Source organism: Schistocerca nitens, chromosome 7 (genome assembly GCF_023898315.1).
Source record: "Schistocerca nitens isolate TAMUIC-IGC-003100 chromosome 7, iqSchNite1.1, whole genome shotgun sequence".
Classification (NCBI taxonomy): Eukaryota; Metazoa; Arthropoda; class Insecta; order Orthoptera; family Acrididae; genus Schistocerca; species Schistocerca nitens.
Window position 1 is genome coordinate 497,981,882 of NC_064620.1, and position 26,414 is coordinate 498,008,295.

At 41.8% G+C, this 26,414-nt stretch overlaps 1 protein-coding gene across 1 annotated transcript in view; it reads right to left on the reverse strand.

The window, feature by feature from the left end:
• LOC126195105 (glycogen phosphorylase) overlaps nt 1-26,414 on the reverse strand; it is a 171,186-nt gene that overhangs the window by 8,229 nt on the left and 136,543 nt on the right. Inside the window, exons 5-12 of the mRNA XM_049933575.1 lie at nt 25,166-25,277; nt 24,936-25,081; nt 24,687-24,860; nt 24,267-24,413; nt 17,005-17,168; nt 8,662-8,776; nt 612-794; nt 394-519 (exon numbers count right to left, since the gene is read on the reverse strand). Coding sequence (XP_049789532.1) covers nt 394-519; nt 612-794; nt 8,662-8,776; nt 17,005-17,168; nt 24,267-24,413; nt 24,687-24,860; nt 24,936-25,081; nt 25,166-25,277 — 1,167 coding nt within the window. The remainder of the gene's footprint in view (nt 1-393; nt 520-611; nt 795-8,661; nt 8,777-17,004; nt 17,169-24,266; nt 24,414-24,686; nt 24,861-24,935; nt 25,082-25,165; nt 25,278-26,414) is intronic.

Here is a 26,414-nt window from a genome sequence, read left to right on the forward strand (position 1 = left end):
CCCATCACACTTCCCTGGCGCACTCCTGATGATACCCTTGTCTCTGCTGAACACTCAACATCAAGGACAATGTACTGGGTTCTATTACATAAGAAGTCTTTGAGCCATTCACATATCAGAGAACCTATTTCATACGCTCAAACCTTTGTTAATAGGCATAATCATATAATGTTGCACTAATTTTTCCCTTTGCATTAACAAGACGCTCATTCACATTTCACAGAGAAATAACGGAGCTACCCGGGCAAATGACCATTGTGAACAAAACAAGTTATGGCTGGAAATCAGTTGTGATCACTGTTAGTTTACACAGAAGAAATATTAATGTTATAACAGACTAACAATATGCATAATCGACAATAGAAAAGTAGATGTTTTTCACTCATTGCTTACCTTGCCACCAATCATAATAGTACGAGGTGAGATCTTGACATTAGGGTTCCTTTTAATTCTATTGTACATTGTTATTATATGAAGGCAATTTAGCAACTGGCGCTTGTATTCATGGATTCTCTTCACCTATGGAAACAAAAGGGTAGCCATGTGTTACGAAAGAAGGTAAAACTATTTTTGTTGCTGAACTGAAACTTAATATGTTCTTTTAACGATACCTGAATGTCAAACATTGAAGCAGGATTTACTTTCACATTATACTCTTTTTCTAACAGTTGGGCCAGTTTCAGCTTGTTCTCCTGTTTTACCTTCACGACAGCTCGCTGGAAAGTTGCATCCTTTGAAAATGCCTTTAGTTTCTGCAGTTGCTCCAAATGCACAATCCAGTCTTCACCAATTTTCTAAAGAGTAAATAAATACTCATTGCTTTAAATCTGTATGACACTGAGAAAATAATTGTACAATCAAATTTTCCATCAACGACCTTTTTTTAAATATTCATGCAGCATTTAATGTAACAATGTCAATGTACACAGCACAACAATGACAATCTTAGTGTTAGAATAACTCCATGAACTTCTACAGTTACTTAGATATGATAAACATTTTAAGGAAGAGTCATGTGCAGGATAGGTTTTAATTCTGGACACATCTAACACAAAAATAAGAAATCAAAATAATATCCAGTAAAATAAGTTTCACTTATCCCTGCCCAAACACCATCCCACACAGCAGCAAATTCGCTCAAGGTAGTGGCGACAGTTACTGTTTTTTTTTTAAGAGCTTTAACTGACTTTGACAATTACTTTTTATGGTGACACAAATTTTACCATTACCAATTTCGGGCCACTTAGCAACTTTTCATCAAATGGTACACAGTTCTTTATGATTGGTTGTAACATTGTGGGAGGTTGTCATGCAGCTCTGCCAGGATAGACAAAAATCGAAGTAAGTATGGGTTGCATGTCGGCTGCTTCAACAATCACGACTTATTTACAATCAAATCATTGAAGTAACAGTTCCAGCTTTTTCTGGAAATATACAAAACTAAATACTTCTGGAGATGGATACCATGTGGTCAGTACAGTACTGATCATCAGTATTGGCAATCACTGTCTGCAGGTTCCACTATAAACACTCAGATACAAACCACATTTTTGGTGCACCCTTATGCCATCAGTTTGTTCACTGAACACACAACCTTCAATTAGACACAGTCCCACATTAGACAAACTGACAAGTCTGCATGCTAGATAAATGTCAACTACAGATATCAACAAAGACCAAGCAACGTCATCAATAGATACTCCAGATAGTTTGCTGTAAACATCAGTTGGCAGGGTCTCTACGCGGACAAGGAAAAAAAATTCCCGGATTTTTCCCGGATTTCCCAGTTAAAAATACACTTTCTTCTGGGTGAAAACACACTTTTTCCGTGTTAAGTGACAGTGTATTTTCCCTGCAAAACTTATCAGTCCTTTGAATGGTTATGGATTTATACACGGGCGTTGAATTTCCCAGCACTTTAGAAAACAAAACTCAGAGAAAAAGACACATTTTGGAAATATCTTTTATGTGCAGCAACATGTACACTGCGTATTTTCGTATTACGAAAGTATACATTGGAATCCCACCAAACACCGCATGTTACTTTCCGATCATTGAAATCGAGATTGCGATGCCCTTGTGTAAGCCAGTCATAGCTCATGTCACATGATCTCGCCAGCCGATGACAGCGGATATTCAGAGCATAGGATACGTGATGTAGTCAACCAACAGCAACGTCACTTACGTAACACGAACACACAAACAGGGAAAGTTAATAGTTTAATTTAATATACATAGTGTTGCTACAAGAAAAGCAAAGCTTTCAAATTTAATATTGGTATCTAAGGTTAATAAGCTACAAGAGAAGCTAAGCTTTCACATATAATGTTGATCTTTATTGGGCATGTTACACTTTAAGATATACCACACAAATGTGCCAGTAAAATTTTTAATAATGACATAAATGTCTGATCTTCAGGGTTCGAAATTCTTCTAAATGGCTCGTCATCAAAGAGTTGATTTTTAAATGAGAGTCAAACGCTCTGTAATTTAAGAAATTCATGGTACATTCTCGAACATAGTTCAACCTACATAAAAGGATATTTACTTTGAAAGTAACCCTTTTCAAACCACCATTCGCAATATTTTCCCGCAACCTGTGAGAAATATGTTCATTTCAGCAGTTGCCAGAGAGCACTTATAACAGCTCAGCTATAAAAGTTGAAAGATCTTACATTATGTCATAAAAGAAACAAGACATCAGAGGATACTCCAAGAGCATCAGAATTTCGTGAACCATACTAAAATGTGCACATTTAAAATGCATACTTAAAGTGCACATTCGTATGTCCAGATTCCCAATGAAGTAGACCTCGACTTGATATTAAGCTTTCCTATGTGGTTTTTGGGATGTAAATTTTCTTGGAGCACCAGTACTGTATTATATCATGTTTGGTTCTTTATTATGGCATAATGTCATACGTGCTAGAAGATGAAAACGTGCACTTGAAATGCAGCTAACAGTTGAAACTAGCCAGGACTGTGGAATTAAACATTTCGTTTCAAATACATTGACTGCCTCTGCCGAAAAGGTTAATAATAGTCAAATTTCTTTAGCAAACAGACAAAAATAACTTTATTGTTCTGCAAGGTGATTAATACTTGACTTTCAGAAAGGTGGAAATAAAATAAAATCTAAAACTAATAACATATTTCAGCCTTTCGTAACTATGTGAATGTATTTTAATTCACTTGATAGTGCCTGGCCACAGATATCCGCTTTCTCTTCATTTGACGTGAGAGTAAACGAAGGAGAAACAGCAAAATCACTAAATGTAAACATGGGTCATGTGGAGACTACCCACTATAACTCAGACTGCTCTGCGCATCAGCCCCGGATCTACGATATTTGCTAACCAGGTCAATACTAAAAAAAATAGAATTTTCAAAAATATGTTCATCTTGTAGCGCACATCTTCCTGAAAAGTCTGAAACATAAAACATATCTGTTCGAGGAAATGTAAGACATGTTATTTGGTCTTAAGTGTGCCAAAGTGCAGTGCCACATCTCTTCAGACAGCATTCTATCGCACGTCACTGTATTTCGCTCCGTGGAATTTAAACATGTATATTTTGTACCGGATGCCCTCAAACTATATTCAGGACAGTGGAAATTGAAATGTCCTGTGGTGCCTCTCCTGCTCCCATTCGGCCGGTTTGACAGCCTGCCCATACTTTTTTTTTTTTTTGAAGAGACAGAGAGAGAGAGAGAGAGAGAGAGAGAGAGAGAGAGAGAGAGAGATGAAGAAGAAATCTCGCAATTAATAGCGGATGGGATTATTTGTAATTGGGAGAACAAGGACTCTTAAAAAAATATGCACTCTTTATTGTCTATTAGCTAATAACTTGTTGTTTTGTGTGACATAAAATTAAATATAGGAAACATAAAACCAATAAGACACGAGACAAGCAAGAAAGTGCACATTTCTTCAATTCTTAGCTCCTAGCCTTTTTTCTCTCTAATCTTGCTACAGCTTTACATGGCGTGCTTTCCTTTCTGCGAAAGAATCTATTACCTCATCAAAGTTCGTCCAATGTTTTGCTACACGAAAAATCGAAATGTCATTATCTAATACTGAAAAAGATGTTGATACAAATAATACCAAAGATGGTGTGGTTTCTCGATTTGATTACGTCTATTTTGTCACTGTCTGACAGATAAAACAAAATAGGCCTTTCTAATATTGCAGCAATTTTGTAACACGCACCAAATAAACGAGACTGTTTTGGCACAAATGGTCATTTTTATAACATGGCAGAATATAATTCACTAAGTACCTATATCAAATGCCTATTAGGCCTACTACAATCAAAAAGCTTTATGTTAGGAAATAATTTCATATTTCATTCACACGCACCAGTTCCTCAAGCATGAGATCGAAAAGTAGTATCATGAAATTTTTATACAAATTTGGAATCGCCTTATTCTTCCATAATTTGTGTGATATCACCGATTCTTCTCCTTCCTCGTTCTAACAAACAATCTTGTCATCACCAGTTCTATAGTTATTCCTGCCATTGTCAAAATTTGTTTGCCGATTAACTTCACTAACCCGGCCAGAATCACAGATTTAGTTATCCCGCGATTATTCTCCGGTTAGGCGTTGTTACGTGTTCGTGCAACACGTTTTCCGCGTTACTTCCAGAATAGAACTTATGCTGCTGCTAGCAGGGGACTGTACAACTGGTCCTTACTAGTGTAGTGATCTGGCCAAAAATTTTCTGTCAAAATTTCATTTTCTTGGATACACAGAGAAGATAATACGTTATCTTTCTCACCTGTTATTCCTGTTAGTCGTTTATTTCCATTCTTGTAGTCTGAATCTATGGATTTCGCTAGTAATTATAACAACACTGATGATTCGGAAACCCAATCAACCACATAATCAGACAGCAATTGGCATTCATCCGTTTGGCTTTACTCCGTTCAGCTCGTACAGCCCCGTCCCCTTTTGTCAGCGGAAAGTTTATTTCTAGATGCGACGAGGATTCTCCTGACAGAGACATCACATACACTATGCACGTATTAAAAAATAAACTTATGATTCATTCAGAAATCAACTTAAAATGTGTTCAAAAATGTTCAAAAACCAACAGGGGTGCGTTTCAAAATCATATGAATAATCGATAAACCAATGTGCGCTGGATGCTAGGTGCTTTGTGAAACAAGTTTTTTTCCTCAAGAATATGAAGTTGGCGCCCCCTTTTCCCAGTAGCATCTAGCTGCTTGTTGCAACTGCTTGCACAGCCAACAGCCACATTCCTGTAGCCAGAAGCGTGAGAATCTACTGCTCAAATGCAACTCAACTGCGCATGAGCCCGCTCGTAACTGCTAAAACGAATCTAATGTAAACAGTTGTGACTTCATGCTCATCGTAGGCAATTAGTTATGAAGCATTGCATAGTCTTCCTAAAGCCTTTGACACATTTTGCTGTTGGCACACGCTTGCATGAGCACTGTGTGTCGTCGTATATGGCACATTTCCTTTGCAATTTAAGTTATTTTCGTTTTTTTCTCTCATTTATGTTTTATTGTTGAAGTGATTCTGCAGTAGCAGTAATATCCTTTGTTAGAATATCGCTTCTTACCAGTCAAAATTACAAAAATTTAACAGAAAACTAAAACACTGAAAAATCCCAGGAATTCAAAAAATTCCCAGGTTTTTCCCGGTTTTCTCCCGGATGAAAAAATTCCCGGGTTTTTCCCGAATCTCCTGGTTGTCCCGGGTCGTATACACCCTGGTTGGTTGACAAGTGAAACCATGGTGGTTTGCAGCAGTCATTGAATCCAATGTGATTGTTTTGGCATGTGATGTGAAGTGGGCAAATGTATCCTTCCACACCATGCCTATCAGATGATGTGCAATTATACTGAGTGATATATTTATATCCCTGGAGGGCTTACAAGAGCAAGCACTGAATGTGGCAAAGTATCCGGAATTATTTAGTCATAAGGGTGGTGTTACTTACTGAGGAAAATACTTATAGTAATACAGCAATACTCTAAGTAATACTGTCGAATCAACCTTATGATTTACATAACTCCAGATATTAAGTTGGTACATAAGTTCATAGCATTTTTGTTTTTCATGTTGGTGTGCTGGTTGCTTGGGTTTACATATTGTCATTTTGGGATAGTGAGCGGAGCTGTGGACACTATAAAATGGAGTGCCAAGGGGAGAAATCTGAACATTTTGAACATATCTATCCATTTGATTTCAATACAGGAGTGACAGCAGTGAAGGCAGCCAGGAACAGTTGTGCTTTGTATTGGACAGAGCACAGGAAGAAAATGGTTTTCTTGCTTTAAGGAGGGTTGTTTTGACATTAGTGACTCTCCATATTCAGGAAGACCTTTGGGTTTTATGAAAAGTGTTTAAAGGCATTAATCCACAATGATATATGTCATTGTACTCAAGAACTGGCAAATGTGATGAACTGTGATCATTCCGCCATCATGTGATGTAAGCATGCAAAGGGAAAGGATCAAAAAATTGGGTGTATGGGTACTGCATGCTCTCAGCTGAAATCACAAAAATCAGCAGGTGACCATATGTGCACGTCTGCTTGGTTATCATCAATTGGCTCGTCAACAAAACTAACCATTCCTATCTCGTATCATTACTGGTGACAACAAATGGTGTCTTTATGCTAACATAAGGAAAAGCTGTACGAAGTGATGCTACTCAATGATAATGCCCACCTGCATGCTGTTAGACTGACAAAGAACACTATACAGGAGTTGAGTTAAGACGTCATTTGCAGCCACCTTATTCATTTGATCTTGTGCCCTCAGATTTTCACCTTTTCCACACTCTATCAAACAACCTCTCTGGATGAAAATGGGCTCCAAACATGACTCAACTTCTTAGCCTCAAAACCACGTGATTTCTACAGTCACGGAATCAAAAAGTTACCCCAATGTTGGCAGACTATTGTAAATAGTTAAGGAGACTATATTATTGATGGCTAAAGTCTCTGTTATGTGGATCTGTTATGTTTATTAAACTTACGGAATAACACTATGAACTTATGCACCAACCCCATACTTTGCCACATTCAATGCTTACTTGTTCCAATTTTCCTGTCTTGTCACCGCCATACATTCCCCACAATGCTACAAACAACTGTGAAGAACTTTATACCATCTAATGACAAGTCATCAGGTGTCCTGAAACAGTAATGGTAAAATAAAAAATTTAGTAGTCATTTCTAAACATTCTTATTCATCACAGGCACAGTATTCCACACCCCAATGGATGAAAGTTTTCTTTTTTGAGGTTTTGAGTTTGACCCACAATAATAGCAGGTACATGAAGCAGTGTCACTACAAATTGACTCATTTACCTTTCCTGCAGAATTTTGGAATACTTATTATGTTCGAGTATAACGACTTTTCTGGAGACTAGAAATCTACTCTGTAGGAATCAGCATAGGTTTTGAAAAAAAAAAAAAAAAAAAAAAACGATCATGTGAAACCCAGCTCGCACTATTCGTTCATGAGACTCAGAGGGTCATAGACACGGGTTCCCAGGTGGATGCCATGTTTCTTGACTTCTGCAAGGCATTCGATACAGTTCCCCACAGTCGTTTAATGAACAAAGTAAGAGCATATGGACTATCAGACCAAGTGAGTGATTGGATTGAAGAGTTCCTAGATAACAGAACACAGCATGTCATTCTCAATGGAGAGAAGTCTTCCGAAGTAAGAGTGACTTCAGTTGTGCCACAGGGGAGTGTTGTAGAACCGTTGCTATTCACAATATACATAAATGACCTTGTGGATAACATCGGAAGTTCACCGAGGCTTTTTGCGGATGATGCTCTGGTATATCGAGAGGTTGCAACATTGGAAAATTGTACTGAAATGCAGGAGGATCTGTAACGAATTGACGCATGGTGCAGGGAATGGCAATTGAATCTCAATGTAGACAAGTGTAATGTGCTGCAAATACATAGAAAGAAAGATCCTTTCTCATTTAGCTACAATATAGCAGCTCAGTAACTGGAAGCAGTTAATTCCATAAATTATCTGGGAGTAGACATTAGGAGTGATTTAAAATGGAATGATCACATAAAGTTGATCATCGGTAAAGCAGATGCCAGACTAAGATTCATTGGAAGAATCATAACAAAATGCAATCTAAAAACAAAGGAAGCAGGTTACAGTACACTTGTTCACCCACTGCTTGAATATTGCTCACCAGTTTGGGATCCGTACCAGATAGGGTTAATAGAAGAGAGAGAAGATCCAACGGAGAGCAGCGCGCTTCATTACAGGATCATTTAGTAATCACCAAAGCGTTACAGAGATGATAGATAAACTCCAGTGGAAGACTTTGCAGGAGAGACGCTCAGTAGCTCGGTATGGGCTTTTGTTAAAGTTTCGAGAACATACCTTCACCGAGGAGTCAAGCAGTATATTGGTCCCTCCTACATATATCTCGCAAAGAGACCATGAGGATAAAATCAGGAAGATTAGAGCCTACACAGAGGCATACCGACAATCTTTCTTTCCACGAACAATATGAGACTGGGATAGAAGGGAGAACCGATAGAGGTACTCAAAGTACCCTCTGCCACACACAGTCAGGTGGCTTGCAGAGTATGGATGTAGGTGTAGATGTAGATGCATGATACCCAGTTAAGCATTAAGTTTACCTCTGCAATGAGATCAGCCAGTCCAGGGTTGCAGAGCAGCAACCATCTTCTAGGGGTTATTCCATTTGTCTTGTTCTGAAACTTATGAGGCGTCATCTCATAAAAGTCATGGAACCTGTAACAAAATAACAAATTTTGTGAAAGGAACTACCTCTATGAATCTTAAAAACTAAAATTATGTACACCTAGTAATTATCTGTATTTGTAACTTCTGTGCAAATTTTACTATATTTTTAAAAATGTTGTTGTTGTTGTGGTCTTCAGTCCAGAGACTGGTTTGATGCACCTCCCCATGCTGCTCTATCCTGTGGAAGGTGGTTCATCTCCCAGTACCTACTGCAACCTACATCCTTCTGAATCTGTTTAGTGTATTCATCTCTTGGTCTCCCTCTACGATTTTTACCCTCCACGCTGCCCTCCAATACTAAATTGGTGATCCCTTGATGCCTCAGAACATGTCCTACCAACCGATCCCTTCTCCTAGTCAAGTTGTGCCACAAACTCCTCTTCTCCCCAATTCTATTCAATACCTCATTAATTATGTGATCTACCCATCTAATCTTCGGCATTCTTCTGTAGCACAACATTTTGAAAGCTTCTATTCTCTTCTTGTATAAGCTATTTATCGTTCATGTTTCACGTCCATACATGGCTACACTCCATACAAATATTTTCAGAAACGACTTCCTTACACTTAAAACTATACTCGATGTTAACAAATTTCTCTTCTTCATAAACGCTTTCCTTGCCATTGCCAGTCTACATTTTATATCCTCTCTACTTCGACCATCATCAGTTATTTTGCTCCCCAAATAGCAAATTCTCATTTACTACTTTAATTGTCTCATTTCCTAATCTAATTCCTGCAGTATCACCCAATTTAATTCAACTACATTCCATTATCCTTGTTTTGCGTTTGTTGATGTTCATCTTATATCCTCCTTTCAAGACACTGTCCATTCCGTTCATCTGCTCTTCCAGGTCCTTTGCTGTCTCTGACAGAATTACAATGTTATCGGCAAACCTCAAAGTTTTTATTTCTTCTCCATGGATTTCAATTCCTACTCCAAATTTTTCTTTTGTTTCCTTTACTGCTTGTTCAATATACAGATTGAATAACATCAGGGAGAGGCTACAACCCTGTCTCACTCCCTTCCCAACCACTGCTTCCCTTTCATGCCCCTCGACTCTTGTAACTGCCCTCTGGTTTCTGGTAAATAGCCTTTCACTCCCTGTATTTTACCCCTCCCACCTTCAGAATTTGAAAGAGAGTATTCCAGTGTGTGTGTGTGTGTGTGTGTGTGTTTGAGGTTTACGGGCGCTAAACAGCGTGGTCATCAGCGTCCAAACGCTTAAAAACAGGAACAGATGCAGTGAAGGGACTAAGATGGACAGCGAACAAGGAGAACGGCTAAAAGACGCAGACCTGACGCAGTTCCACATCCTCACAAACAGAATCAAAACAAGAGGAGAAGAAATGCACTAAAAAACGAAAGGAAACACAAGGAAAAGAGAACAGAAACCGAAGGGAAACAAGGAGGTAATCGTGACTGGCGGACCTCTTACCTAAAACCTGGGTGAGCCAGTCACCCAGCAGCACATTAAAAACCTCTCCCTAAAATCTGAGGCAACAAATTGGACAGGACACAAAACCGTAAGACCTTAACCACAGTCCTTGCGTCATCTTGCAAAATAGAGGGCAAATCCGGTGGCAAAGAAACCACCGCCCTCTGGTCAGAGAATAAAAGACAGTCAAGTAAAATGTGGCGGACAGTAATCTGGATGCCACAAGCACTGCAGATTTAGCGGTCTTCCCGCCGGAGTAAAAAACCATGCGTTAAGGGACTGTGCCCGATGCGGAGGTGAGTGAGGGAAACCTCATCCCGCCTGCATGATTGGTAGGACGTACGCCATGGCCGTGTGGTGCCCTTGACCAAATGCAGCTTATATTCATCGACTACCAGCCACTCCTCTTCCCACTGATGCATAACACGAAAATGCAGGAGGGAGGTAACAACATGGAGGGGGACGGCACATTCAACAACTTGAAGGAGGGAACATGCATCTTTGGCAGCCACATTTGCCAGTTCGTTTCCCCTAATACCCACGTGCCCCGACACCCAGCAGAAAGAAACCACCTTCCCCTGCCGTTGCAGGTGAAGTAGGGCATCATGGATGTTTTGGACGACCGTATCTGCTGGGTACAAGTGTTGCATGGTCTGAAGGGCACTCAGGGAGTCAGAACAGATGAGAAACTTAAGACTGGGAACACATCTCATCTGCTCCAATGCCCACAAGATCGCAAACAATTTGGCATCAAAGATGGTAAACGCCGCAGGAAGCCGTAACTTGACGACTCGATCAGGGAAAACAACAGCACAAACAACAGAGTCCCCCTGTTTAGAGCCATCCGTAAATACTGGTACATGGACGGGATGCTGGTGTAAAATATCGGAAAATAAGGAGGTTAAAAACAAACGCAAGAGTGCAGCTCCGCCGGTACTCCGACAAGTCTAAAAGGACGCTGGGCCTCTGGAGCAACCAGGGAGGCAGGCGGGTAAAACCTTGGAGTTGGGGGGCCACACGCTCCACACCAAGGGACTCAAGCAAATGCTTGGCAGGACTCCCAAATGGTCTCGTTGCCCTGGGACGACTGGAAAAGAGATGTTCCATAGGCGGTCGGGCAATGGTAGGGTACGCAGGGGAGGTAGGACAGGCAAGGAATTGACACACCCGTCGCACCATGAAGAGTTTCTGCCGGATGGCGAGCGGCGGTTCCCCTGCCTCAGCACACAGGCTGGGGATGGCACTGGTACGGAAGGCACCAGTGGCCAGCCTGATACCCTCATGGTGTACTGCGTCAAGAATCTTCAGATACAAAGGCCTTGCTGACCCATACACGGTGCAACCATAGTCAAGACGCGATTGGACAAAAGCCCTATAAAACTGCAGCAGATGCGCCCGATCTGCTCCCCAGGACCGATGGCTCAGACACTTCAAAATATTCAGTGCCTTCAGGGCCCGCACCTTGAGGTCTTTAAGGCGAGGCAACCAAGACAAATTGGAATCAAAAGTGAGGCCCAGGAACCTCACAGTGTCTCTAAAAGGAAGAATGGTGTCCCTCAGACGTAATTCAGGGGAGGTAAAAGGACGTCGAGAACGATTAAAATGAACACACACACATTTGTCTGCAGAAAAGGTAAAACCCGTCTTCGCAGTCCGTGCCTCTAATTGCTTTATCGTAAGCTGCAACTGCCGACTAGCAGTGACAAGACTGGAGGAAGAACAGAAAACAGCAAAATCTTCCACAAACAAGGAGCATTGGGCAGGACTCCGGATAGTGGACGTGATACTGTTAATGGCGACGGCAAAGAGGGTGACACTTAAAACGCTTCCCTGAGAAACACCATTCTCCTGTACGTACAAATCAGATAGCACATTACCAACCCAATATCGAAAGAGGCGGTGGGAAAGAAAGGACCGAATGAAGATGGGGAGACGGCCACAAAAGCCCCACTGATGGAGTTGATTGAGGATAAGGCGGCGCCAAGTAGTGTCATACGCCTTATGAATATCAAAGAATACACCTAGACAATGCTGGTTACGTAGGAAGGCCTGCTGGATGGCCGCCTCAAGCAGGGTCAAGTTGTCTATAGTTGAACGACATCTCCGAAAGCCACACTGAGAGGGGCTAAGGAGCTGTCTGGTCTCGAGCAGCCAAACCAGGCGACGGTTGACCATGCATTCCAACGTCTTCCCGACACAGCTCGTCAAAGCAATACTTCGATAACTACTGGGATACGTTCGGTCCTTCCCCGGTTTGAGGAGGGGAATCAAAATCGCCTCCCTCCATGAGTCAGGGAACGTGCCGGATAACCATATCATATTAAAACAATTCAGGAGGACTTCCTTGGATGGCAGCAACAAGTGCTGCAGCATGCTGTACCGGATTTGATCATGACCAGGCGCAGTATTTTGAGCCACAGACAGTGCCGAATCCAGTTCCCACATTGTGAAGGGGCAGTTGTAGGGTTCAGAATTTGGAGACCGGAAGTCCAAGTGACCCCTCTCGATGGCAGTGCGGTAGCGGCAGAAATCTGGATCACAGTTAATAGTGGCGGTAGATTCCGCAAAATGTATGGCCAGTGTCTGGGCAATGTCTCTCGGCGCCGTGAGGAGACATCCCCGATACAGCAATGCCGTGACAGGTAGTTGGCTGAGTTTCCCGGAAATCCTCCTGATGGCTTCCCATACTTTCGTAGAACTAGTGGAATGGGAGATGGAGTTCAAAAACGATTGCCATGACCGTCGTTTGGTCTCTTTAATCACTCACCGCGCTTTGACCCTTGCCACCCGAAAGGCTGCAAGATTGTCAGCTGAGGGACGGCACTTGAAGCGGCGCAGAGCTGCACGGTGGGCTCAGATGGCTGAGCAGCATTCAGTGGTCCACCAAGGGACAGGACGCCTCTTGGGATGACCGGATGACCGTGGGATTGACAATTCAGCAGCATGGGAGATCACGGCTGTAACATGGTCTACCCATTCGTGGACGCTGGCACGGTGTTCCAAAACAGCCAGTTGGCTGAAAAGTGTCCAGTCAGCTCTGCAGAGGTGCCACCGGGTCGGCACTGTTAATGCCACAGCCTCATCCAGGAGGTGAATCCAAAGGGGGAAGTGGTCACTAGAATGGAGGTCAGCAGCAACCTCCCACAGAGCAGAATCCGCGAGTGCTGGAGAGCAAAAGGAAAGGTCAATAGCTGACGACGACCCAGAAGCAGTACAGAAATGAGTGGGATCACCAGAGTTGAGGATGCACAGTTCTTCAGACATCATGAGGCTTTCCAGAATGCGACCCCTGGGGCAAGTAGTCGAAGAGCCCCATAAGACATTATGAGCATTGAAGTCCCCCAGAAGAAGAAATGGGTGGGGGAGTTGGCTAATAAGGTCTGTGAGAGCCTCAGAGTCTAATGCATCCTGGGGCGGTAAATAAACTGAACAGACTGTGAGCCTCCGACCCACAAGAAGGTCAACTGCAACTGCTTGCAAGTCTGTAATGAGAGGGAGCTCAGATGAGTGGTGCATGTCACAGACAAAAACCACAACACCACCCTTTGCCCTTTCCCCCGTCACATCATCTTTTCGATATACGGTATAGCCCCATAAAGAAGGAGTATCAGTGGCCCGAAAATGTGTCTCTTGGAGACATAAGCACAAAGGGCACTCTTGTACAAGGAGATGTAATTTGGCCACATGCGTCCTGAACCCATTCAGGTTCCACTGTAATATGGGAGCCAGTGATCAGGGTGGCTGAACTTTCACCCTGCCTCTGTGCTTTGGAGGAGAGCCCTTACTGGCCGGAGATTTATTCCTGGGGGCGAGAAGATCGTCCCCGGTCGACATCAACGTCCATCAGCTCCGATGACGACCCACGGGAGATGTAAGACAGTACGATGTTGTCGTCATGGGACCGACCCTGACTAGTCTCCTCAGATGGCAAAACCTTCACCTTGGGTATCTTTTTCTTGGGGGGCTTAGAGTGCAGAGCCTTGTCAACAGTTGGAGCTTTACTCGCCTGGGCAGAAGGTGCCATATGGGGAGAGGCAGGAAGTACCCCAATGTCAGCAACCACGGCCTTGTCCGACGTAGCGGGGAGAGCCGCAGGTTTCAAAACAACCGCAGCAGCACAAGTGCACTGGCAAATGCAGGTATTAGTGCTAACACTAGCAACCTCCGTTTGCATAGCAACAGTGGCCATTTGTACCGGTTTTTTCAGAGCGGAAGCGAAAGATGTTGTAAACACAGGAGGTTGCATGGCCTTAAAGAGCTTCTTGGCCTCATCATAGGGGATGCGCTTAGATGTTTTAATCTCCTGTATCTTCCGTTCTTCGAGATAGATGGGGCAGACCCGGCTCCAGACAGGGTGACTCCCAGAGCAATTCACGCACTTCACAGGCGATGAACAATCGGCTCCTTCATGGGCAGGCTGACCACATTTACCACAAGTGGCTATCCCATTGCACCCCAACGTAGTATGCCCAAAGCGCTGACATTTAAAACAGCACATTGGGTTGGGGAAATATGGCCGTACTGACAAACGTAAGAACCCCGCTTTAACATGCTCTGGGAGTCTCGGGCAACTGAACATGAGAATAAACGAGTCGGATTTGACTAGGTCCCCATCGACTCGTTTCATAATATGCTGCACGTCAACAATACCTTCATCAGCCCACTCAGATTTTAACTCGTCTGTGGGGATATCCACCAAGTCCCTACATGTCACAACACCCTTACTATAGTTGGCATTCTACTACAGTGGCACTCACCTGAAGATGGCCAAAAGACTCTGCGCTGAAATATTGTGGCAGGAAGTTACTGATATCCGGCAGTTCTCCCGTGTTTTTATGGAACAATCAGTACGCCGGGAAAGCTTTAAACATCACACCCTTACTATAGTTCAAAGTGGAGTGGAGCTCGGTCTCGATAGCATACTCTCCGAGACCAGTTGCTTTCTGAAGAGAAGCGACTTGACTGGAACTAGAAGTCTCAACTAACAGAGTCCCATTGCGCAGTCGCTTCACAGATTTCAGTGTTCCTGCAATTCCCTCAAGACCCTTGTGGATGTAAAAGGGAGAAACCCTCTCAAAGCTACCCTCCTTCCGTTTAATAATAAAAAACACATTCTGATTGTCAGCATGTGCTCTGTTACGACAGTCTGATAAATCTCTAGCAACACCAGGCGCTGGAGGACTCACAGCACGAAGTCGCTTTTTCGATGGGGTGTGTTTTCCTACCAGTGGCCCACCCAATCCACTGTTAGGGGGAAATGTAGAGGTCGAAGGGTCCATTGCGGTCCCACGAGCAGCTAGGGAACTAAAGGTCTGCTCAGACAGAGCCCCGCGTGCCTGAGTAAGCCTTATACAACTGGGGTGCGGCAGGTGCCCCAGAGGTTGCCCGCTTGCAACTGTTCCACCCCAACAGCCATGCGTCTTATAGGCGTGGAGCACACCGTAAGATTGAGGGATTTTTATAGAGGTTGGCCTTCCTCACAATCCAGGCGATCAAGCCAAGATTACCATTCCCCGCAGCACACAACATTCCACCGCTGCGCCATACGGTGGTCGCTGAAGCATGTCTGGGGCTTACGGTGACAGGAGACTGGCGGCGCTGACCAGTCCCCAGCTCAGGACCCCGGGGTCACCAAGCCCGTACTCAGCAAATGAATGCTGAGCCCCTGGGGGCGAGAGTATTCCAGTCAACATTATCAAAAGCTTTCTCCAAGTCTACAAATGCTAGAAACGTAGGTTTGCTTCTCCTTAATCTATTTTCTAAGATAAGTCGTAGGGTCAGTATTGCCTCACGTGTTCCAACATTTCTACAGAATCCAAACTGATCTTCTCTGAGGTCGGCTTCTACCAGTTTTTCCATTCGTCTGTAAATAATTCATGTTAGTATTTTGCAGCCGTGGCTTATTAAACTGATCTAATGGAATGTTGTCTACTGCCGGGGCCTTGTTTCGAGTTAGGTCTTTCAGTGCTCTGTCAAACTCTTCTATTTCATTTTCATCTACATTCTCTTTCATTTCTATAATATTGTCCTCGTGAACATCACCCTTGTATAGGCCCTCTGTATACTTCTTCCAACTTTCTGCTCTCCCTTCTTTGCTTAGAACTGGATTTCCATCCGAGCTCTTGATATTCGTGCAATTGGTTCTCTTTTCTCCAAAGGTCTCTTTAATTTTCCTGTACCCTAGCGATATGCACCTCTACATCCTTACATTTGTCCTCTAGCCATCCCTGCTTAGCCACTTTGCACTTCCTTTCGATCTCATTTCTGAGACGTTTGTATTCCTTTTTGCCTGCTTCTTTTACTGCATTTTTATATTTTCTCCTTTCATCAATTAAATTCAGTATTTCTTCTGTTACCCAAGGATTTCTATTAGCCCTTGTCTTTTTACCTACTTGATCCTCTGATACCTTCTCTATTTCGTCTCTCAAAGCTACCCATTCTTCTTCTACTGTATTTCTTTCCCCCTTTCTTGTCAATCGTTCCCTAATGCTCTCCCCGAAGCTCTCTACAACCTCTGGTTCTTTCAGTTTACCCAGGTCCCATCTTCTCAAACTCAAAAAAATGTAAACGACAAACATTTGATGTTATGCCAGTGCTTATTTTTTTCCTGGAATGAAATGAAATGAAAGTTAACCTTTTACTATGAAACTCAGTTGTACATAAACTTACTATCAGTACGTCCGTATTAATTTTGCACAGCATACAATACTAACGTTGTGTGTTTATCATAAGGTCCCATAATAACATAAATGCTTATATAGAATTACAGGTTCTTACACATCTTTCTTCAGAATGTCTGAATGAATAGCTGCAACTCCATTTACAGCATGTGAACCAACAATGCAAAGATGTGCCGTGTTGACCCTCTTTTCACCATGTTCTTCAATCAGAGACATACGTCGTAGTTTGTCTAGGTCTCCAGGGTACTTCTTGCCAACCTCCTGTAAATAATAGGAATTGAGAGACATGTGAATAAACTTAGAAAGTACAATAAATAAAACAAAATTATTTTTATATACGAAGACAGTGAAATAGATGAGTTATTTCTGACCAATTTCAGTTTCTAATGCTGAGTAGGGATTGGCACAGGTGAACAGAGTATCTGACTTGCAGAACTCAACTCCATCAGCATCTGGCACGAATTTCTGCACTTTGACAGATGTGTAGTATTCCTCATTCATTTTCAACAATAAATTAGCAGTATATGTCAGGTCAAAACAAATTTAAAGTTATACAATAAAGGAACTGCCAGGATGGAAACAATGAGCAAACATAGTTGTTTTGATGTGCGGTACAATGACAAACACAACACACATGTTTAATTAATTTTGAAGATATAACATTTTTCCAGTGTAAGGGAAAAGAACACTACCCCACAACTGCAGTGACACTGAGAACTTCCTCAGGATCATACATTATTTCAGCTCTAATTTTGTTAGTTCTGTTGAGCGCCCCCTGTCTCCCTCATCTATCGTGCCTTCCATTACCTTTCCATACCAGCTGCCACTTGGTTCCCTGCCTGTAGCTGCAGGTTGGTTTGTTCGCATATGTGTGGTTGTATCCATGAGTCACAACTGTAGTCGACTTTTACATACTTGGGAACAACAGCTTCTAGAGATATGAAAAGGTATGGTCATTTAGATTCAGTTATATTAGGCAGGTGGCAGACTTTGAATCATTGGCAGGATACCGGGAAAATGCTGTAAGTCTACAAAGGATACTGTTTACAAAACCCAAATAGGAGTAGCAAGGGATACTGAATCTACATGAACGGGTAGCACAAATGGTCCCAGGTTTGTGCAATTCATGGGAGAGTGTCCCAGAAATGTTGAAAAAACATGAATTGTCACACTTTAAGATTGATAGAAAGTATGCCACTAAAGCCAGCTTACAAAGTTTTTAAACCAGTATTATTTGGAGAATTTAGAGATGTTCTTTAGCTCCCTATGTATTGCCCCCTTAGCGGCTAAGAATATATTATTACAATAACCATAGCACATGCTTCTCCCACAATCCTTAAAATTGGCACTGGGCTTTTACAGATAATGAAAGGCAAATGAAATCTTGGTCCAGCTGTTGGTTTTAATATGTAATTAATTTCCAGTCCCTGAAATACTCCACTGTGAGTAATATTCTCTAAAAACAAAAATGCAGAGTTTCAGAAATTAACTAGAAGAGAAAAGAATTTTTTTCCTACATGAACATTGCAAAGAACTGGAAGAGAATAACAGAATGGGGAAGACAAGTGATCTTTATCTCCTGATATTCTAATGCCGTATACTAACATTATTTTTCACTGCACTTTTATGAGAATCTTGTGATATTTTAACATATCTAGTACCTGCCTTTCTGAGCTTCTCATTAAGCTTAATTTCATTCAATGTTGGATCATTGGATAGTGATCTTAGCCTGAAAAAGAGGTACTTTCATGAGTTTCAGTGTCCCCCCCCCCCCCCCCCAAATTATTTTGCTATCATCCTGGCCAATTTATCCTTCCCTTTCCTACTGAGATGCAAGGTCATGCCTTGTGAATTCCACTCCTTTGGAATTATTAACTTGGATGTTGAATTGAAAAATGAATGTGTTACTGTGCATGGGAACTGTATGGTTTGGCAGTTAATCTGTGTGGATTCAATGCCTTCTAACTGCAATACAGTGCAGTTCCAGTGTTACAAAAAGTGAACTGTTGCTCATGTTTCTAAGTTAAAAATGGAGGCAGGAGATTACTACAGATTTCGTCTCCTGAGTAAACTGTTGAATACTGCATTCTTTGATGGGGAAACAGAAGGGAACAGATAAGATATAAATATGAAGTAAATAGCTATCTCGACGTAAGTGAAATTTATGCTTGAGTTTTTTGAAGTGATATAAAATCTCTATGCCAGCTACAAGAGAACTGCTTTGGTATAGAGACAGACTTGACGCCAGATAGGATTACAAAGAGTTTTCCCTGTTTTGTCACTCTCCCTTGCATTATAGCTTCACCTTTTTCTCTCTGCTATGCACCAACACAAATCTGACTGAGGTTTAACAAAAACCTAAGTTCCACTATCAACCGTTAGATTATTTTATACATTATGAATGAAAACACATAATACTGGTGTAATGTTTTACAATATTTATTATTTGTTCACAAACCAGTTTTCGGCTGTTATGTCATCATCAGGTACATAGAGAAGTACGTGGTGCAGTGAAATTTTGTTGGCTCAAAGATTTTAAACTAGTGCATCTACATAGTATCCTCATACTTTCTGGAACATGTAACCAAAGTTTATTGTTCAATTATTTTCTTCTGTGTACAACTGTTGTAATTTGTCCGTAGTTTATTAATTAATTTGTCATATGTTTTATCTTAGTTAAATAATCTTACATTGCATTTACACTTAAGTAATCCCTCTTGTTTTATTCCTAGATTAAAGATTAAAATTTTTCATCTCTGGTAATGGAGATACTCCGTAGATGCATTAGTTTCAAATCTCTGATCCAACAAAATTTCACTGCACCTCATATGTATCTTTGTACCTGATGATGCAATAGTCAAAAATCAGTTTGTGATGTTCTCATTCACAGTGAAAACCTTAGTTGTACATAGAAGTCCGAGCCATCACAACCTTTATTTATAAGGGTGAGCTGGTTTCGTTCAATGAAGAACTAAAATTATCCCTGACAGAGAGAACTCTGTAGCAGTACTGAAGGGAAATTTAACTGAAAAAAAAACTAATAAATTATGTGAGAGAATGACTGACTAGTATGTAATTTCAAATGGAAAAATGTGTTTACTGTCGATAAATACATGTAAGTAAAAGTGACAGACTACAGGAGTCATTGGAACTAATAGTTCCTTTGTCAGTGAGGAGAGAGGAGCCTAGAGGTGTTGGTGCATTATGTGAATAGTCATTGCCTTTTATAAATTTTCTAATAGTGTTACAGTTGATATATATTTTTAAAACAACAATTTGAGAGAGAGCTGCTGTAATGCTGACTAGACTGAAGAAACTTTTGTTTATAAGAAAGACTGAAATGATACATTTCCTGTAAAATTTAGGGGAAATTTGTTCAGGCAAAACATTATGACCACTACCCACTGTGAGGCTGAATGCCTCCTGGTGGTGTTGCGGACATGCGGCACAATAAGGAAAGAATGTAAGCAGAACACAGACAAATGGGCAGTCATTATAGCTAAGATATGTGCCACAAATGCAGAGATCCAGCGATTCGGTTTTGTTTCGTTTTAGGGTGTAAAAACAACTAGTCATATGCGCCCATGTTAGAACCTTACAACACTAATACAAAAAAGGAGCTAAAACCAATCAATGGGAGGAAAGAGAGCTAAGAAAAAGGACTTCCTCTTTGAGATTCTCCACAAAATATGCCATAGAGACAATGGAGGTTCCAAACTATGACGGATAAAAAGTAAAATACAGTTGACAGTCTATGTGTTGTTCGCTGAAACAGCCAATAACTCAAGACGGCAAACAGACATTAGAATGTAAATGGTTAAGAAAGGGGCATTCGGTCACAAAATGATAAACTGTCAAAGGTTGATTTCGATGAGCACAAAGTGGTAGGTGAGCACCGCTTAACAAGTGGCAATGGCTAAAATGAGAGTCCCCAATATAACTGTCTGAAATGATCTCCTTGTGACAAGAGGGCTGAGAGGAAGATGGCACATCACTGGGGATAGGTTAATTCCTCGGAGCTTGTTCCCTGGAGGTAGAAAACAAGTGGACCCTGTGATTCCAAGAGCATCTGTAATTCCTCCTTGTTGGATTTAAGGCCCCAAACATGGTATTGGAGGAGAAAGCGAAGGAGGAAAAAAATGAAGGGTTGTACCGTGTTAGTTGCCGAGTGCCAGCCTTTGAAGACGCACTGCTAGAGGATGCAGAGGCTGGAGGACATCTATAGAGTCATCAGCATTCTCTTTGGGTCAGGCTGCAGATTCCAGGACAGAAAAATGGTTGGCAATGTGCACCAATGAAATGGAGATCTGCCAGTTGAGGGTATCATGCGATAACACTGTTTAAGGGGGATCTCTGCATTGGCAAAGGAGAAGACTGTCTATGTTTGATTTTTTGAGCCTTTGTGATTGGCAGATGAAGGCTCAGATGCCTGATGCCTGAAGGAATGTAAGAAGTCACTGCAGAAGTGTTCCTTCCATCCTTTTGTGGCCTGCCGGTTGTGATGCGTAGGATTTCGATGCCAAGGGCATAGATCTGGTGGCTTCATGTGCAGTTGTAGGAGAAGCAGACAGGGATGCTACAGTGATACTGGGCTATTTGATAACTGCAGTGCTGAATTTGAAGTTACAAGTCTGTGTGGCCATGTCCTTCATGGAGCAATGCATAGCAAGAATGGTACTGTAAGTGCCTGACGGTAAAACACAGGGCTTTTCGACTAACCAACAATTTGCGAGCGACAGGGAAAGGGACTTCAGCCACACCTCCTGTATGGTCCACTCACTGAGATAATGGGACATTCTCAGGATGAGGCGGCATGGTCTCCATTATAATTGATACAGTGGGGAGGAGAAGAAAGGCAATCGCCCTAGTGGGCAACCATACCACAAGTAACACATTTGGCAGTGTTTTTACATAACATTCAAGTGTGGTTGTAACATGGACACTGGTATCAATGCATCAGATTTGGAATGTACAGTCAGACTGTGATGACTTTGTAGCCTGCTTTGATCTATGATGGAAGCACTACTCAGTCAAAAGTGAGAAAAAGAGTGTGCCTAGGGATTTAGATGGCACCAACTGTTTTCATTACCCAGTGCACTGCAGTCATGCACTAATCAGGGAGGTAAGTTTTGATTTCTCCCTCAGTCAGACCATCAAGCAGCCGAGTGTAAATAATATCACATGAAGAATTCAGCATTTGATGGACATCTACACAATAGGATACCTGTGTAGGAGAGCAGCTGTAAGCAATTGTTAGGATTGAAAGTATTATGTTGATGAGAGCAAGATTTCAAAGAGCCAGTAACTGCATCCACATCTTTCTGAATAATAAAAGGATTAACTGTAGAAAAGGGCTGACGTCCTTCAGTACAACATGCCACGAGGAACTGAGGTGCGACTGGGAGAGTCTTTGAATATTTAGCAGTCTGTTTACATTACACATTACACAGACTGAGATGAAGGTGAGCGACTCATTGCGAAAAAAATCCCCCCTGATTTCCAGCGTCTCTGATGGCATGCTCCTTCCAACTGGGGCCCCTCTCAGAGGTGGGCTCACCCACCTTACACGATTGTTCACACCTCTAGTCACACCTTCCGATCTTCTGACAGAGGTACCAATGGGCAATCTGGAAACATCACAGCTCAGACAGTGATCCCCCCCACCCCCCTGGGCCTCGCCTGCACCAGGGGTACGTGTGAACCCTACCTGTTGACCCGGGGCTGGGAATTATGCATTACACAGTCACCTGTTATGAATCAAGTGTGTGGGCCACCCTTCAGAAACAAAGGAACCTCAAATGCCCAAGTGCAGGAAGAGTATGATATGGGGAATGAAGAAAGAAAGAAAAAACAGGTTACAGGCTATTCTAATGCCAGACTATTGAAACATCAGAATGCATTCCCAAAAACATCCCGGACATGTTCCCCAGGGGAGGAGAAAAAGGATAGCAGAAGGACAGACATGCAGCACAGAAAGGGAAGTGGTCCTGCAAAGGCTTGGCCCATGGTAGCCAAGTATGAACTCACCAAAGAGTGGTGAGCCCCCTGTGGTGAAAAAATCCACTGATATAAGTGGCCTTGACAAAAGGCACATTGTTGTGGCATAGCAGCTGGAAATGAGAATCTCTGAAATGGCAAAGCTGGTCAACTGTTTGTGTACTACTGTCGTGAACACCTACGGAAATCGGTTGAAGGATAATGGAATAACGCATAGGCTGTATGATACTTTACGTCCAGGTCTCATCACAAAACACAGAGGTCGGAGGATCCGCCACTGTGTAATCCAGGACACGCACTGATCTGTGGCAGATCTGATGACAGAATACAATGCTAGTGCAGGAACACACCATTCAAAGACTATTGTTGAACATGGAGGTCCACATCACATGACCCCTACATGTTCCTGTGCTGACCCGACAACATCATCACTTATGATTGCAGTGGGCACAGCATCACTGAGTTTTCACCATGGATCAATAGCAACCTGTTACCTGTTGAATGAATTGCATTTATTGATACAACAGGTTGATGGCTGGGCCCTTAAATGCCATCATCCAGTCGAATGGCTCCTGGAAAGGTGCACCGTGTCACAGATGCAGGCCGGCAAGAGCAGACTTGTGCTACAGGGTTCACTGATTTGGGCTTCTATGGGACCTGTGGTATTACTCTCAAAGACACCGTGACAGCAATGAACAACATGAACATAACTGTGGACCACCTGCACCCCTTCATGATTGAAGTCTTCTCTGAAGGCGACGACATCTTCCAGTAGGATAACTCTCCACAATACAAGACGAGAATCGTGCTGCAGTGACTTGAGGAGCATGATAGTGAACTCATATTTATGTCTTAGCCAGCAAATGCCACAGACCTGTGGCCATTGGAACACACGTCGGGCACCAGCTGCATGCCCACAAACCACCGTCCTGTAATTTGCTGGAATTTAGTGACCAGTCAATAGACATCTGGTACCACATATTTCTGGAAACCTATCAGGGACTTGTAGAATCCATGGCAAGCAGAATCACTGCCGTACTTTGTTTGAAAAGTGGACCAACATGCGATTAAACCGGTGGTCATAATTTTTTGGCTCAGTGCTGTATATTACAAATGGCAAACGTATGAGAGAAAGAGGCTGAAGTTATCTTTTCTCCTATTTTCTTATCAACTGCACTATATCAGTGAATTTAATTTGACTGCTATAATTTTCCCATTTTTATCAGGAATAGTGCTCAGACTTAAATCTCCTTCTAAAAGTCATCCTTCAGGTGTATGAATAAGGCTCTCAAAATCAAGGATATCAGGGTCCAAGTCATATCGAACCGCTATTTTGATATGCTGATTAAGCATTTAGCTTACCTCAAGATGGACATGATTGATGTGGTAGATGATCTGCATGTGCCGTGGCAAAATTCTTTCAATCATATGCACAGGCCACCTCTCCAGAGCTTCAGGTAACACAGTGTGGTTTGTGTATGCACAGGTACGTACCACAATATCCCATGCCTAAGGAAAATGGGTTTCATTATACATGTACATACATTTCTGTGCCTTCATACAAATCTACATCATTCTTACAACAATACTCAGGAAACTTACATCTAGGGACCATTATATCAGATAATCTGCAGTCGGGAAAGCATTATAGGGACTGTAAAGTTATTAAAAATCTTAAATGAGTATTGAAGTTATCTCTATTGTCTTCCATGAGATAATTTCTTCAAACACTTCCGAAAACAATTACAAAGTCACAGATGAGAAGAAATCACAGCATAATACCTTCTCCCAAGGTAAACCTTCAACATCCACAAGAATTCGTTGCAACTCTGGAATAGCCATTGATGGGTGAGTGTCATTTAGTTGTATTGCAACCTTCTCTGGAAATTGATCAAATGAGGTTCTCACAGCATCACGGCTGCCAAATTTAGAGGCCTTGAAACGACGTATTATGTCCTGTCAAAAATACCACATCATCAAAAATCACTTCTCACATCCACCAGAATCAGCAAAACATTTCACAGCTGTTACCTGAAGGGTTGCAGCACACATGAAATACTCTTGTTTCAGTCTTAGTTCTTTACCCTCAAAGAAATTATCGTTGGGGTACAATACACGTGAAATATTTTCTGCAAGGTTTCTGTCCAATACAGCCTGAATATAATCACCATCATTGACTGAAAAAGAAAAGAAAAATGTACCCTATTGAAAGTTAAATAATTTGTTTTGGTCAAACATAAATCACGATTCACAACACTTACAAAATTTGAGGTTAAATTCAACAGGTGACTTTGCTGACCACAGTCTCAAAGTATTGACCACATTGTTACCATATCCTGGAATTGGACTGTCATATGGCATTGCAAACACAATCTGGAACAAAATTGTTGAACTGCATTACAAACTTACATATTCACTTCACAAGCTACCTTACAGTTTGGGGTGGAGGACATGTAGAGTACAATGATCATTTTGCCCCCACTTTCCTGTTTCATTTGTGAATAATATACAGAAATAATGTCTGCTGATAAGCCTGCTAATGTAACAATAATGGCAATTTCTATATACAGTAATATGTAAAATAAGGGAAAGTCAGCCACTCACCTATAGTGAATCAATATGTGGAGCACATAACAGAAAATGGACTCTCACCATGGCTATGGGAATGTTTGTGGGCATGTCTGTATGGTTGGGCATGTGAGTGTATTCTTGCTGCGAAAATAGTTAGTGCTCGAAACTACTGTGAATGCTGTTTTCTGTTATGTGTAGCAGTGCTCCATGCATCCATCAGCTACAGTGAGTGTTTACCTTTACCTTATTTTACATAATGTGTTAGTTTACTTGTTGTGGAATGTGCATTGTACAACTTGTCACAACAAACCTCTGAGTTGCATGTATTGCTTCTCTTTTACCATCTGCTGTGAGCTGGACACTCACCTCTTTGATGTTATGTGACAAAGTTATGCCAAGAGAGAAAGTTATGGGAAGAGAGAAAGTTGGAGAAATAAGGATATACCACAGCAAGACTCTACAGGATTTGTCATTAGCGTGGAGAATGTTATGTAAATAGACTTGAAGTGGATAAATGATAATAAACAAAAATATTTTACTGGAAAGGTACAGAATGTTTTGTATTTCAGATAATTTATAATGGAATACAGGAAAGAAGAATGAAGACAAATGGTAGCTTACAGAATTTTCACTGAGGGATCCTTTTGTGGATTCAAACAAGATGTACATAAAAGTCACTTCTGGATGGGTAGCAAGGAATGTAATAGCTTCCTACAGCACTTTGTGGATGGTGTGGTAGATTCTTTTATGTGTTCGTCTATTCAAAAATGGTTCAAATGGCTCTGAGCACTATGGGACTCAACTGCTGAGGTCATTAGTCCCCTAGAACTTAGAACTAGTTAAACCTAACTAACCTAAGGACATCACAAACATCCATGCCCGAGGCAGGATTCGAACCTGCGACCGTAGCGGTCTTGCGGTTCCAGACTGCAGCGCCTT